The sequence below is a fragment of the Kogia breviceps genome, chromosome 6 (assembly GCF_026419965.1).
Source record: "Kogia breviceps isolate mKogBre1 chromosome 6, mKogBre1 haplotype 1, whole genome shotgun sequence".
Classification (NCBI taxonomy): domain Eukaryota; kingdom Metazoa; phylum Chordata; class Mammalia; order Artiodactyla; family Physeteridae; genus Kogia; species Kogia breviceps.
In genome coordinates, this window is record NC_081315.1 from 143,679,204 (window position 1) to 143,694,586 (window position 15,383).

General features: G+C 44.8%; 1 protein-coding gene across 4 annotated transcripts in view; it reads right to left on the bottom strand.

Annotated features, from left to right (window-relative positions):
• AFAP1 (actin filament associated protein 1) overlaps positions 1–15,383 on the bottom strand; it is a 155,403-nt gene that overhangs the window by 57,645 nt on the left and 82,375 nt on the right. For all 4 annotated transcript variants that reach the window (XM_067036757.1, XM_059067719.2, XM_059067722.2 and 1 more), the window contains 2 exons: positions 14,858–15,069; positions 10,117–10,296 (listed from right to left, as the gene is read on the bottom strand). In XM_067036757.1, coding sequence (XP_066892858.1) covers positions 10,117–10,296; positions 14,858–15,069 — 392 coding nt within the window. The remainder of the gene's footprint in view (positions 1–10,116; positions 10,297–14,857; positions 15,070–15,383) is intronic.

A 15,383-nucleotide genomic window follows, 5' to 3' on the forward strand; every position in this document is an offset into this window, starting at 1 on the left:
ATGTGCTGTGGAGCAACTAAGCCTGTGCACCACAACTACTGCGTCTACGCTCTAGAGCCCATGTACCACAACTACTGAAGCCCATGCGCCTAGAGCCTGTGCTCTGCAATAAGAGAAGCCACTGCAATGAGAAGCCCACACACTGCAACAAAGAGTAGTCCCCACTCGCTTCAACTAGAGAAAGCCCACGCTCAGTAACAAAGACCCACTGCAGCCAAAAAACAAAACAAAAAACCCATTAAACTGAATGATAAAAACACACACAAAAAAATCAAAATGGAGGATGCAGCTAAAACTGTACTTACAGGGAAATGCATAGCTTTAAATCCATACACACACACACACACACACACACACACAAACACACACACACACGGAAAGGGCTAAAAATCAATTATCTAAGTACACAATTCAAGAAGTTGGGATAATTACAGAAAATTAAGCCAAAATAAAGTGAAAGAAGAGGAGAACTTAATAAAATAGAAAACAATAGTACTATAGAGAAAAATCAATAGAGCAAAAATTGGGTTTTTTTGAAAAAACTAATAAGATGGATAAACTTCTGGCAAGACTGACGAAGAAAAAAGGGCAGCACATGGTATCTTGACTTCTGGTTGCCACATAGAAAGGCATGCAGGCCACCACTCTCACCTTGACAACTAAAACAAGGTGGGTGAGCTCTAAAAAAAATTCAGAGAGAATTTTTCAGAGAGAACAGAGAGAATACCCAGCAAACCAAAGAGCTGGCCAGCATCAGGCCAAAAAGAAAACCAAGCTAGTCCAGAAAGCTACCATGTGTCTGTAGCACACAGAGACCTCCAGACTTCCACCACAGCTCAGAACCTGAGCCACGCTGATGGAAAATTCCAGATCCAGCCCTGAAACCATGTGAAGGCAATAGCAAAGTGAATCAAAGTAAAGCTGCAGCCCAGTCCAGATCTTCCTCAACTACAGGTGAGACAGAGGCAGCCCACCTATGAGCAGCAGACGGGAGAAGGGGCATACCCTTTTCTGGAGGAAACAGTAATTACTTCAGTCTCTACTGTTCTTTTATACAAAGCAGATGGAATACAATGTAAACTCATGAGACAAATTCAATAGAAACAGTCCTAGAGATGACCCAAACATCAGAAATACAAAAGACTTTAAAATAACTATGATAGGAAGTCAAAACAGATCGTGAAAAAGGCATTAAGACATGTGTGAAGAGATAGGGAATTTCAGAAGAGAGATGGAAACTGTTTTTTTTTTAAAAAAGCAAAAGAAAAATAGGATGTCACAAAAGAATAATTCATAAGATGGGTTTAAGGGCACATCTGGACTCAGGAGCAAAGGACCAGTAAACATGAGGATGGGTAAATCTAAAGTATCCACCGAAACTGAAACACACGGAAGACTGAAGAAAAACAGAACAGAGAATCCAAAATCCATGGGATATTCCAAATGACCTAACATGTGCCAACAAATTTTAAAAGGAGAGGAGAGAAAAAAATGAGCCAGAAAAATATTTGAAGAGATAATGGCCAAAAATGGTCCCAAACTGATGAAAGACATCAATCCACAGAACAAAAAAAAGCTCTGAGAAAGATAAAAACCTACAGAGCCACACCCAGACACCTCACAGTCAACTGCTGAAAACCAAAGATTAAAAAAGCAAATCTTAAAGGGAGCCATGAAAAAAAAGAATGACACATCACATTCAAAGGCACAATTGATACAAGTGATGGCGAACTTCTCACCAAAAGTTAAGGTGAAATAAAGACATTTCTGGTCAAAGCTGAAAGGAGAAGAAAAGAACAAACAAAAAAACTGAAAGGAGTTATTTCCAGAAGGTCTGCTCTATAAGAAATCATTTTATTTTAATCATTTCTTTAGGGTGAAAGGAAATGATGACCCTACATGGAGGCCCTTCTTCAGGAAGAAACAAAGTAAGGGGAGATGCCTGGGAGAATATGAAAGACCTTTCCTGGGACTTCCCTAGCAGTCCAGACTCTTCCACTGCAGGGGGCGCAGCTTTGATCCCTGGTCGGGGAACTAAGATCAACCTTTCTTCAAGGACACACAGGATCAGGTTCTATGAGCTAAAGTATACAATAAACTTGTCTGTGATCCTCCTTGAGAAGAAGTCTGGCAAAACCACAACGATACTCTCCTAGCACATTAAATCATGCTGAAAACTCTTTTCAACTGTATTCCTCTAAAACTGCTTGAAACCAGGAGGTGCTGTAAAAACCCTACATTACCCAGCAGGGAGTGGGGGGAAAAAGCAAGAAAAGGACAGATGCAATTTACCAAGGTCAGCACTAGGACTCTCACGGATTCTCGTTAGAAAAGGACAGTGGTGTCTACAGTGCAGCCAATTTCCTTCAAACATTCTCTTTGGTATCGACCTTTAAGAGTTGTTTTGGGATGTTTATTCATTTATTTGCAACAGGGGATACGGCAGATGATTGGCACATGGTTTCCTCTCTATGGGCACACAGGAAAATGTTCCCCAGACTCCTTGCAGGCCTGGGCAAAGGAGGGTGGGAGGAAGGGATGTGAACACTCGTAGCTCCGGCCCCTAAAAACATCCCGCTGTCATCTTGATTTCCAAACGGATTTCAACAGGAGCCTGTATGTTTATTAACACCACCAGTAATAGCAGCTTGCACTTATATATGTGCTCATACAGGCGAGGTGCTCTTCTAAATAAACACTTTATATCTTAACATGGTTGCAGCCTCACAACAACTCTAGAAAGCAGACACTACTTTCAACCCCTCGCATTTTCATAGATGAGAAAACTGAGGCGCGGAGAAGTCAAGTAGCTCATCTATGACACTCAACGAGTGACTGGCAGGGCTGAGGTCAGAACCCAGCGTCGGACTCCAGTCTGAGCTCTAGCGACACTGTCTTTCTACCCAGTGCTGGCTCACCGCCTTCCCCTTCCCGGCTCCTTTGTACTTATTATAATGAATTTCAGAAGCAGTTATAAGAGTCAGATAAAACTTTAGTGAAAATGGCTGTCGAGTGCCATTTACCTTAACAGCCTATCTGCCTGCAGAAACCCTTACTTGCTCTCAAATGCTCTCTTCCATGAGGACTTTTATCCAAGTGGAAATGAGCCGGCTGAGCTAGAGCTGCGATTACCAAACCTGGCTTGGCCTCGGGCATTGGGAGCTTCCTTAAGAATAGATTTCTGAGCAGAATATCTACAAAAAGGGCAAAGGAAATAAACAGACAGTTCACAGAAACAGTAAGACAGCCATAGGCTCTTGAACTCTATAAAAAGATGCTCAGTGTCATTCATAATGAGAGAAATGCAGATTACAACTAGATGAGGTATCATTTTCCCTTATCAGGCTGGCAAAAATTCAAACGTTGACGACACAGGCTAATGGCAGGACAGTAGCGGGAAAAGGCACTCAACACACCGTTGGGGAGAAACGCACTCACATACTGTTGGTGGGAAGGTAAACTGGTAAACCGACAAAGTGATTCAACTGTACCTCAAAATTACAATTGCTTATAACCTTCATGCAAACAATTCCTCTGCTTGGAAATGCAGTCTACAGACTAGCAAAGCTGTGAGATGAGGCGGGCACACGATTAACATTACAGAACTCCCCGTCACATCAAAAGAATGACAGCAACCCAATATCCACAAATAGAAGATACGATTTTTTTTAAAGTATATTCTATTTATAAAATGAAATGCTATGTATTGTAAAAGAGAAAAAAGTGCTCTATTCTCTAACTTGGAGAAAAAAAATCTCCAAGATACTCTATTTAGGAAAAAAAAAAAACAAGGTGCAGAACCTTGTTTCTGCACCCTTTTTATGAGGGTGGGGGGACGGGTATTGAAATTTGCATTTCTATTTGCTGCATAGGTACAAAGAAACTCAAAGGAGACTCACAAAGCGACTGCTCTCACACACTGCTGGTAGAAGGACAACTGTACAAACAACCCCGGAGAACGATTTGTGAGGCTCTAGTAATGCTGAAGACGTGCACATATCAACACGAGCGACTCCAATACACAGTCTCCATCCTAGAGAAACCAGGACGCCGCGACCAGGTGACCTGCACGAGAACACTGCCCGTGACGGTGAGAGGGTGCGAGCAAATGAGTGAGTGAAGCGAGCAGAGGCTGCAGAGCAGGTGCAGGTTGAAGCCATTTCCGTGGAAATTTTCAACATGAAAAATAACATCGTTTCTTGTTTATGAGTACAGACATTGTAAGTAAAAAGCATTTCTAAAGTATACCTAGACAATAATAAAGACCAAATTCAAGATATAAGTGACCTTGGAAGAGGGAGAGAATTTTTATTGTTAATGATTAACATCTTTACTAATGATAAAGCCCTTATAAATCGTTCAAAAAAAATAAAAAGACACAACCGAGGGAGAGAGAATTAATAGGGCAGGCATGTTTCAATTACATCTGTGGCTTTTTGGATCTTAAAAAGGGTAAAAGATATAAAGTAAAAAGAAAAAAATACTTAGGTCCCAAATGAATCTAATCATTAGGGATTAAGATTAGGATTGTTTTTTCGTTTTTTGATTTTTTTTTTTTTTTAAATTTCCAGTTGATTCTGATAAGGCAGCCAATCTAACAACAATATCTGGATGAAACTAAACTAAAACATCTCAGGCCTCTGCTGATTTTAAAAAATTAAAATTCTGTAACTGATTGATTGAAACTAGTTTTGTCATCAGACTTCCATTTCTCATCAAGACTTCTTAGCTGCTTGTATTACAATATGCAATGGAAGTAAAGCACAAACATTAAGTGGAGTAATTAATCAATTTAAACCCTTTAGAAAAAGATAATTTACCATGTGTTGACTTCTTTTTAAAGCAGTATCAGCAAATGCTCAACAGTTTTTGCAGGTAAGCTCCCATTGACACAGTCATCATTCTACACTTGGCTAAGTGCCTGTGATCTGTATCTCACATCTGTTGAAATAAGGTGTAAGACTATTTCACTCCATCGGCACCTGACATCTTGAAAAAGTTTTGTCTTTGTCTATTTGTGAGCTGCACTGTCAGCTCATTGCTATTTCCCAATGAAACAGTAAAACCCAGTGAACGCCAGATGACTTCATGTTAGACCAATACCATTAACAAGGGAGCTACTCTTTAGTATGCATAAAATACTCAACAAACTGTGAGAACAGATGGAAAAGAGAAGAAAGCTTAGGTTTCAGAGTGTCCTTCCTTGGGTTCTCCACAAGGGAACAGGTAAACACAGAAATGCAGAAGGCCAGATACAGGTAAGCCAAGAGTGGGGCCAGGTGAAGAAAACAGAATCATACATAAGGCTCCTTGTTTATTTCCTCATTCGTTCCCTCCTTACTGAAGGAATGGTGCTAAGAACCTAGAAGTGAGGAACAGAAAGAGAAAATGGCAAATGGTCAAGAGGGCCCAGCAGAATGAAAATGAAAATGAAGCCAGGAAATTCAGAGGTCAACTCCTGGCTCCATCACTGGGTTCACTGTGACATCCCGTCTACCTGGGACTTGGTATCTCACCTGTAAAATGAAATGGCCAATAGTAACACCTTTTTCAGGCAGCCATTTTGAGGATCAAGAGATAATAATGATGGAAAAGTACTCTGGTAACACCAGTGGTTGACATGGAATGTATTAAGATTCTGTGTCTGGAAGTCTAAGCAAGCTCAGCAGCAGAAACTCCTGATCACAGGACTCCCATTAAAAAAAAAAAATGCTCTGCGCCATCTCCCAAATTACAGAGATGAGAAAAGCCACATCTGTGTGTTCTGCCCCAACAGAAATGATCGTTGCTGTCATCACAGAGTCTGACCCTTATACTTTCCTGGGGAATGAGGGGGAAGTGAGGCTCAAGGTTTAAAGGATACTGGCATGTTACAAGAACCATTGCTGTAAAATGTCTCATCAGGCTTTCCCGCCCACTCCCAACTGGTTATTCAAAGCAAGTTCTAGCAGGCAATGATGGACTAGAAGGTTTGGACCAATTCTTCTGACAAAGACAATGAGGAAAGCAAGATGAAATAGACACAGCATCTTCCGAAGAGCAAGAAAGAGCTATTGTCATAGTATGGAATTGTCTGGTCATGATCCAGAAGCATATGGGAATCCGGAGAAGTAGCCCAGCAGCCTGGACTGCCTTTGATACCCCACAGAGGAGGTAGCCAAGAAGCCAGGTGGCACTCTGACAGCTCTGGCGGAATAGGGACCGAAAGCTGGAGTCCAGGGCTCGCCAAGGATGAGGCCCCTGGCAAAACCCTGACGCTTAATATTAGGGCCCCAAGATTAGGAGCTGGAGTAAGACTGAAATAAACATAAGCCTGCCCTTGAATGGACGGCAGGCTGACTTCAAGTCACCTGGATGGCTCTGAAAATCTCAAGCTCTGAACTTAAATTAAACTGGTTTTGCAGACCTAAAGCCCCCTCAAGCATGTGGTACAGGCAAACGCTCCTGGATAGAAAAAAGCACTGTGCTGAGAATCAAATTACTTCTACAGGGACAACTAGATACCCACAGGAAAAAGAATGAAATGGGACCCCTGCCTCACACTACAAGCAAAGACGACATCAAAATGGATCACAGACTAAATTTATGAGCTAACACTACAAAGCTATTACAAGAAAATACAGGTGTAAATCTTAAGGCCTAGGATTAAACAATGGCTTCTTAGGAATGACACAAAAAGCAATAAAAAGGAATGAGATATTAATACATACACAACACGGATGAACCTTGAGAACATTATGCTAAGTAGGAGAAGACAGTCACAAAAGGACATATGTTGTATGAGTGCGTTGGCAAATCTGTAGGGACAGAAAGCAGATGACTGGTTGTCTGGGGCTGGGGGTGGCGGGGAAATGACTGCTAGCGTAGTGAGGACAGCTTTTCTCTTTGGGTTCATGAAAATGTTCTGAAATTGGATTATGGTGATAGTTGCGCAACTCCGTGAATATACTAAAAACCACTGAATAATATGCTAAAAGGATGAATTGCATGATATGTGAATTATGCTTCAATAAGCTGTTATTAAAAGTAATTATAATAATTTTTTTCCAGATATAATGCCCGGCATGATCATTAGATAACCTGGCAAGAAGACAAAATAACATGAACAAGAAAAGGCACAACAGATAACAGAACCAGGTCCAAACTCAACCAAAACCACTGTCAAAACAATTATGTCTGTTATGTGCTTGTTATTGGAGAGAGAAGCCAAACAAACATTCCTAAAAAGAAACAACTAGAAATTCAAGAACTGGAAACTACCATACCCAAAATTAAGAATCCAGTGAACGGGAACAAACTTAACAGCAGATTAGATACAACTAAAGAGAGACATAGTGAGCTGGAAAGCAACAAGAAAAAATTAACCAGACTAAAGGGAAAAAAAGGATAGTAAAACACAAAGAGGGGCTTCCCTGGTGGCACAGTGGTTGAGAGTCCGCCTGCCGATGCAGGGGACACGGGTTCGTGCCCCGGTCCGGGAGGATCCCACGTGCCGCGGAGCGGCTGGGCCCGTGAGCCATGGCCGCTGAGCCTGTGCGTCCGGAGCCTGTGCTCCACAACGGGAGAGGCCACAGCAGTGAGAGGCCCGCGTACCACACACAAAAAAAAAACCACAAAGAGAAGATAAAAGTGGAATATTGTGAAAAAGTCTAACATACATTTAAATTAGTTGGGTGAGAGGAGGAAATGAGGCAAAGTTATATTTTAAGGGAAATGGCTGAAAATTTTTTCTAAAACAGAAAAATATCAATCCACAGATTTAAAAATCCCAGGGAATCCCAGGCAGAATAAATAAAAAATAATTGACATCCAGACACAATAAAGTGAAACCAGAAAATCAAAGTAAAAGAGAAAGCTCTATCCTCCTTAGAGAAATGTCTATTTAGGTCTTCTGCCCATTTTTGGATTGGGTTGTTTGTTTTTTTGATATTGAGCTGCATGAGCTGCTTGTATACTTTGGAGATTAATCCTTTGTCCGCTGCTTTATTTGTAAATATTTCCTCCCATTCTGAGGGTTGTCTTTTCGTCTTGTTTATGGTTTCCTTTGCTGTGCAAAAGCTTTTAAGTTTCATTAGGTCCCATTTGTTTATTTTTGTTTTTATTTCCATTTCTCTAGGAGGTGGGTCAAAAAGGATCTTGCTTATGTCATAGAGTGTTCTGCCTGTGTTTTCCTCTAAGAGTTTGAGAGTGTCTGGGCTTACTTACATTTAGGTCTTTAATCCATTTTGAGTTTATTTTTGTGTATGCTGTTAGGGAGTGTTCTAACTTCATTCTTTTACATGTAGCTGTCCAGTTTTCCCAGCACCACTTATTGAAGAGGCTGTCTTTTCTCTATTGTATATTCTTGCCTCCTTTATTAAAGATAAGGTGACCATATGTGTGTGGGTTTATCTCTGGGCTTTCTATCCTGTTCCATTGATCTACATTTCTATTTTTGTGCCAGTACCATACTGTCTTGATTACTGTAGCTTTGTACACATTTCTCCAAAGAAGATATACAGATTGCCAACAACCACATGAAAGGATGCTCAACATCACTGATCATTAGAGAAATGCAAATCAAAAACTACAATGAGGGGCTTCCCTGGTGGCGCAGTGGTTGAGGGTCCACCTGCCGATGCAGGGGATGCGGGTTCGTGCCCCGGTCCAGGAGGATCCCGCGTGCCGCGGAGCAGCTGGGCCTGTGTGCCGTGGCCGCTGAGCCTGTGCATCTGGAGCCTGTGCTCCGCAATGGGAGAGGCCACGACAGTGAGAGGCCCACGTACCACACACACACACACACAAAAAAAAAAAAAAAAACAACAAAAAAAAACTACAATGAGGTATCACCTCACACTGGACAGAATGGCCATCATCAAAAAATCTACAAACACTAAATGCTGAAGAGGGTATGGAGAAAAAGGGAACCTTCTTGCACTGGGAATGTAAACTGATACAGCCACTATGGAGAACATTATGGAGGTTCCTTAAGAAACTAAAAATAGAACTAACATACGACCCAGCAATCCCACTACTGGGCAATACCCTGAGAAAACCATAATCTAAAAAGTCATGTAGGGCTTCCCTGGTGGCGCAGTGGTTGGGAGTCCACCTGCCGATACAGGGGACGCGGGTTCGTGCCCCGGTCCGGGAGGATCCCATGTGCCGCGGAGTGGATGGGCCCGTGAGCCATGGCCGTTGGGCCTGTGCATCCGGAGCCTGTGCTCCGCAACGGGAGAGGCCACAACAGTGAGAGGCCCACGTACCACACACACACACAAAAAGTCGTGTACCACAATGTTCATTGCAGCTCTATTTACAATAGCCAGGACATGGAAGCAACCTGAGTGTCCATCGACAGATGAATGGATAAAGAAGATGTGGCACATATATACAATGGACTATTACTCAGCCATAAAAAGAAACGAAACTGAGTTATTTGTAGTGAGGTGGATGGACCTGAAGTCTGTCATACAGAGTGAAGTAAGTCAGAAGGAGAAAAACAAATACCGTATGTTAACACATATATATGGAATCTAAGAAAAAAAAATGTCATGAAGAGCCTAGGGGTAGGACGGGAATAAAACACAGACCTACTAGAGCTTGGCCTTGAGGACATGGGGAGGGGGAAGGGTAAGCTGTGACGAAGTGAGAGAGTGGCACGGACATATATACACTACCAAACGTAGGGTGGATAGCTAGTGGGAAGCAGCCGCATAGCACAGGGAGATCAGCTCGGTGCTTTGTGTCCACCTAGAGGGGTGGGATAGGGAGGGTGGGAGGGAGACGCAAGAGGGAGGGGATATGGGGGTATATGTATACATACAGCTGACTCACTTTGTTATACAGCAGAAAGTGACACAAGAATGTAAAGCGATTATATTCCAATAAAGATGTTTAAAAAGAAAGAGAGAAAGCTGTAGAAGCAGCCTGTAAACAGGGGGTGTATTGCCTTCTGAAGACAAAATTTAAAGTGATTAACCTCAAAGTAATCAGAGTATTCCACTATCAAAGACAAAACGATTCAGGTTAATCCACTGTTTGCCCGCGCTTGGGGAAAAGTGCGGATTAAATAAAACCGATCTCAGCAAGAGGCTTGGAAAAGGAAACGTCTCAGAAACAAAAGCAACAAGTTACCTTCAGCCACTGCTCGGCCTGCTCCTTACTCTGCACAGCAAGGACCAGCGGGTCTGTGCCCTGCTGAGTAATCTTCAATTCGTGCTTCTTCTTTTTGCTGTCTTTGGGGAGGTATGTAATGCTGCAGCCTTGGAGCGGCAGTTCCATCTGGGGCTGCTGGTCCTTGGAACTTTTGTAGCACTGCAGTGGATGGACAGGAGAAACCAAAGTTAGGCTGCAAGGAAGTCCAAGCAGAAACACTGATACAACCCCGGCACAATGAAAACAGAAGCTCTGGCGAAGCACCCGCAGGTCCGACGGAAGGGTGCAGATACTCAGAGACGGGAAGAGCGATCTGCAGACTCTGGCACTCACACACAGAGCACCGCTCCACACCGACACCTCACCTCCATGCGCGTGCAAACACACCTGCTCAGGGCTTCCCTGGGGGCGCAGCGGTTGAGAGTCCGCCTGCCGATGCGGGGGTCGCGGGTTCGAGCCCCGGTCCGGGAGGATCCCACGTGCTGCGGAGCGGCCGGGCCCGTGAGCCGTGGCCGCTGCGCCTGCGCGTCCGGAGCCTGTGCTCCGCAACGGGAGAGGCCGCGGCAGTGAGAGGCCCGTGTACCGCAAAAAACAAAACAAAACAATACTGCGCTTCCCTGGTGGCGCAGCGGTTGAGAATCCGCCTGCTGATGCAGGGGACGCGGGTTCGTGCCCCGGTCCGGGAAGGTCCCACGTGACGTGGAGCGGCTGGGCCCGTGAGCCACGGCCACTGAGCCTGCGCGTCCGGAGCCTGTGCTGCGCAACGGGAGAGGCCACGACGGTGAGAGGCCCGCGTACCACAAAAAAATAAAAATAAAAATAAAAAAATAAAAAATCTGCTCATTAATTCAGCAGAATTGAGCAAGCACCCAGGAGATGACTCGGTGGGAAACAAAGTCCCTGCTCTGATGGAGCTTATGTTCTAGTGGAGCTTCCCCATTAAGCGACACGAATATACTAGATTTGCTGAAATGGCGCTGCTGCCCTTATGTGGGCAGACAGGACCTTGGATACTTTACTCCACAACCTATGTTGTTTGGTGTCCTCCTATCCCATCCCTAGCCTCCTTCTGAAAGACAGGTGAACGATTTTATGAAGAGTATACATATCAACATATCATGGACGAAAACGTCTGCAAAGCTGTGCTTTCTGGTTGAGTAGAGGGTCCACAACGCATGCTGCCCCGTTTGCATCACTGACGTTCGCCCTAGAGCTTTCAGTGCTGTGGTGACACTGACACTGAGTTCCTATCGCTCTTGCCTGATCTAGACCTCTCAAACCAGATCCTTGCCCAAAGGCCTCCCCTCCTGCCTTGGGTTCACTGCGTTACTGGGGACCAAAAGCACACCCCGTAATGGCGATACATGGTCTAAGAGTTCAGGTATCTGGGTCCCAGCTCTGTTACTAATTTAATCTGGGTTCCCACAAGTTGTTTCAGCTTTCTGAGCCTGCTTCCTTTCTTGTGAAATGATTTCTTGCTGTTTTATTATTATTTTATTGAATTACATTGTTATTAAATAATTAGCAACAATAACAGCAGCTACCAAATACTGAGTGTGTCTACCTTATAGGAGGCGTTTCACACATCTCATTTAATCGTCACGTTTGTCCATTTTGCAGATTAGGAAATTGAGGTTCAGGTGGTTGGGAACTAGTCCAAAATCAGGCATCCTGAGCAGTGGTAGAGCCAGGGCTCTAGCCCGAAACTTTGCGAGTGCAGAGCCCGCACCCAGGACCCTAATCCATCTACTGACGAAGGAATGAACGAACAGATACCTCTTTTCAGAAATGATTTCTAGAGCCCTTTCCTGTTTTACAGTTCTAAGACTGTGGCTCCTAAATGGCACAGGTATGGAAGATACCCACTTTTTTAAGAAGTAAAACTGATGGCCACCCTGCCTAAAAAGGAAGAAAAAAAGACACCAAAAACAACTAATCTCAGGTTGCTATGAATGTTTACCATCTACCAGACTTTTCACATTCTCGGTATGTGCAAAAAAAAAAAAAAAAGTGAAAAGGAAACTAACAGTAGAATGAATTGGAAATTTTTTTTTTTAATTAATGAATTTATTTATTTATTTTTGGCTGAGTTGGGTCTTCATTGCTGCGCGCGGGCTTTCTCTAGTTGCGGCGAGCGGGGGCTACTCTTTGTTGCGGTGCGCAGGCTTCTCATTGCGGTGGCTTCTCTTGTTGGGGCACACGGGCTCTAGGCTCGCGGGCTTCAATAGTTGTGGCGCTTGGGCTTCAGTAGTTGTGGCTCGCGGGCTCTAGAGCGCAGGCTCAGCAGTTGCGGCGCACGGGCTTAGTTGCTCCACGGCATGTGGGATCCTCCCGGACCAGGGCTCGAACCCGTGTCTCCTGCATTGGCAGGCGGATTCTTAACCACTGCACCACCAGGGAAGTCCCAGGAAATTTTATAGCTTATATTTGTCCTTAAGTTAAACACTTCAAAATGGATATGTTATCAGTAATACCATACAGTAACATCTGGAGCTCCCTGCAGGTTGGATTCCCAGGGAAGATGACCCTAAAACAGAGCAGCACACAGGATATTTGTTAAGGGGCATTTATTTAAGAGCTATCCCTGTAGGAGGAGAAGGAGGACTGGGCAGAAGAAGAAGGTAAGCTTCGGGGCAGTTCAAATACAAGGCCCTGACGAACCCCACGGGAGCTCTGGAGCTGGAGCGCGCCTGCAGGCTGGTCCCACGAGGCGGGGCGTTCACACTCAGGCATCACAGGGGATGCAGATGCCCTGGGAAGGGACGTGACCTTGGGTAGCTGTCTGCCGGCAGCCCTCCCCACAAGTGAGGGAACCGAAGAGGTCTGGGCACACGATAGTGTCCACCAGAGAGCTGCCTGGGCATAGAAACGAACAGGTTCTGGAAGGCTACTCAAAACCGCTGGTCATGGTGGCGTCTGTGCGAAGACAGGCCGGGAGCACGTAGGGGAAGAGGCTGGCGTTTTGTTTTCTATTCACAGCTTTCTGTTCTGTCCATTTTTTTTTTTTTTTTTTTTTCACCATCAACAGGGGTCATTTGGGCGGTTGGATCATCGGTCATTTGTGAACGAAAAAATGCTTCGTAACGAAACTTTGATTCTGCGTTTCATCAAAGAGGGTGCCTTCACATGGTTTTCCATTCATCTCTTCTGAAATATTTCCGACTCCTCTAAATGGTAGGCATTATCATCCCGGTGTGGAAGATGGGAAACCCGGTAGGTGATGCAAGAAACAGAAGATGAGGAGGGAGGGAGAGAGGAGACGAGAGCGGGGGTGGGTGGGGCTGGGGCCGGCGCAGAGGGTCCGACGTCCGCTGACCCTACCCTCCACCACAGGCTTCCCACAGCGCATTTTACGTGAGAGTCGACTGTGTAGTTTTTTTTGGTTTTTGTTTTGTTTTGTTTTGTTTTGTTTTGTGATATGCGGGCCTCTCACTGTTGTGGCCTCTCCCATTGCGAAGCACAGGCTCCGGACGCGCAGGCTCAGCGGCCACGGCTCACGGGCCCAGCCGCTCCGTGGCACGTGGGATCTTCCCGGACCGGGGCATGAACCCGCGTCCCCTGCATCGGCAGGCGGATTCTCTACCACTGCGCCACCAGGGAAGCCCGACTGTGTAGTTTTAAAATGTTTATATAATATATCCACTTCGTGCAGCCATTATGTCAGACTGTAAATACGGACCATATTAATCTTTTTCAACTTTTTTTTTCTTCGTTCTTTACTTTAAAATTCCCCCAAGGCATCATCACATTTGGCATATTCTAGATTTGGGAGAAATTCAGGCCACACATGTGGAAAAAACGTGTACTCGCACTGTTTAAAAAAAAAATTTCTTTTAACAAAACCATTAATTAAAAAACATACAATGTCCTGAGAATCTAGTAAATCAGATTCCTGTAATTCACAGATGAGACTATTTTTTAAAAAGGGGGTTATCTGTGCCACTGAAAAGTGAGTTACAGAATCATACATTCTCATGTGTCCTGTTTTAATGATATATTTTTGAGTGATTTTTTTTTTCCCCAAGGTTAATTTGAAGGGAAAACAAAATACAATAACACACTCTTAACATTCAAAATGCCAAGAACCAGCCACGGTTTCTAAGGCAAGGAAGGAGGAGGGACAGACAGACAGTGTGTCTCAAAGGCTCTTGCCTCCTTACTGGGTTCCCTGGTAGACTAACGCCTACAGCAAAGGGTCTCTGTCCTCCTGTCTCCGTTCCTCTGTTACTTCCTCAATCTTTCTATTCTGCCTCTCTGAGTTACAAGAAAAGAAAAAAAAAGAGTCAGCCTTTAGCTTTCCAAAAGAATTTCCTTTCCTGGGCACTCTCCCCCAGACCTCGCCTGGCCTGCCCGGCCCACTTCGATGACCTGGCTTTGAGGAATTCACTGACTCACTACAAATGAGAAAATCCATCCTGCGACCTCTGGCAAGTCAAAGCAGCGTGCATTTCCACTGACATGAACCGCAGACACTGGCCCGAGACGGGGATGGTTTTGCCCGCTGGCTGCTTTAGGGGGGCTGGCGAAACCAACCGCGTTAAAGCCACGGTAGCCTCGGCCAGGGCTCCCTGACGGCCCATCACGGGCCGGCCCTTGACCGCTGTTCCCTCTGCCTCCCGCGATGTTACCGCCACCCGCCTGGGTATACATTCCACCCAGTCAGACGGCCGACCACATCTTACCGACTCTATACAAGAGCAACCAAGTCGCAAGGCTTTACCAGTAGTTTGGTGTCTTTGATGACGCAGAGTAACTTGGTCCACTGCCCGAAGCGTTTCTTCCGCAGCAGGAAGGCACAGATCTTGGCATCCTTCACCAGGTCCATGGAGGCCTCCTCCGAGGGCCACTGGTGCCGCGTTTTCTTGCCCTTTCCATCCTCTTCCTCTTCATCGTACGATTCGTAAGAGCTACTCATTGCATCTGAGTCATAGTCTGTCAAAAGTAAGAAAAGTAAAAAACCTGGTTACAAAAGCCTTATCTTGAGGGCCGCCTACGGGCTCCAGGGTACATTATTATATCCATAAACGAGAAAGAGGCTTCTGCCTTCGGGTAACTGGGGAAACGTCAGTTAGCAAAAACAGGGAAAAAATAACTAAGGCTTGGGCAGCGGAAACTCAACGAAGAGTTTTCAACTGAAGTGACTAAGAATGCTGTATTTATAAAAACCACTTCTGGACTGTTCTGTACGGGCCCAGCAACCTGCAGACCCTACGTCGTCGAATCCTTGCTGCGTTCTTGCCGGGCAC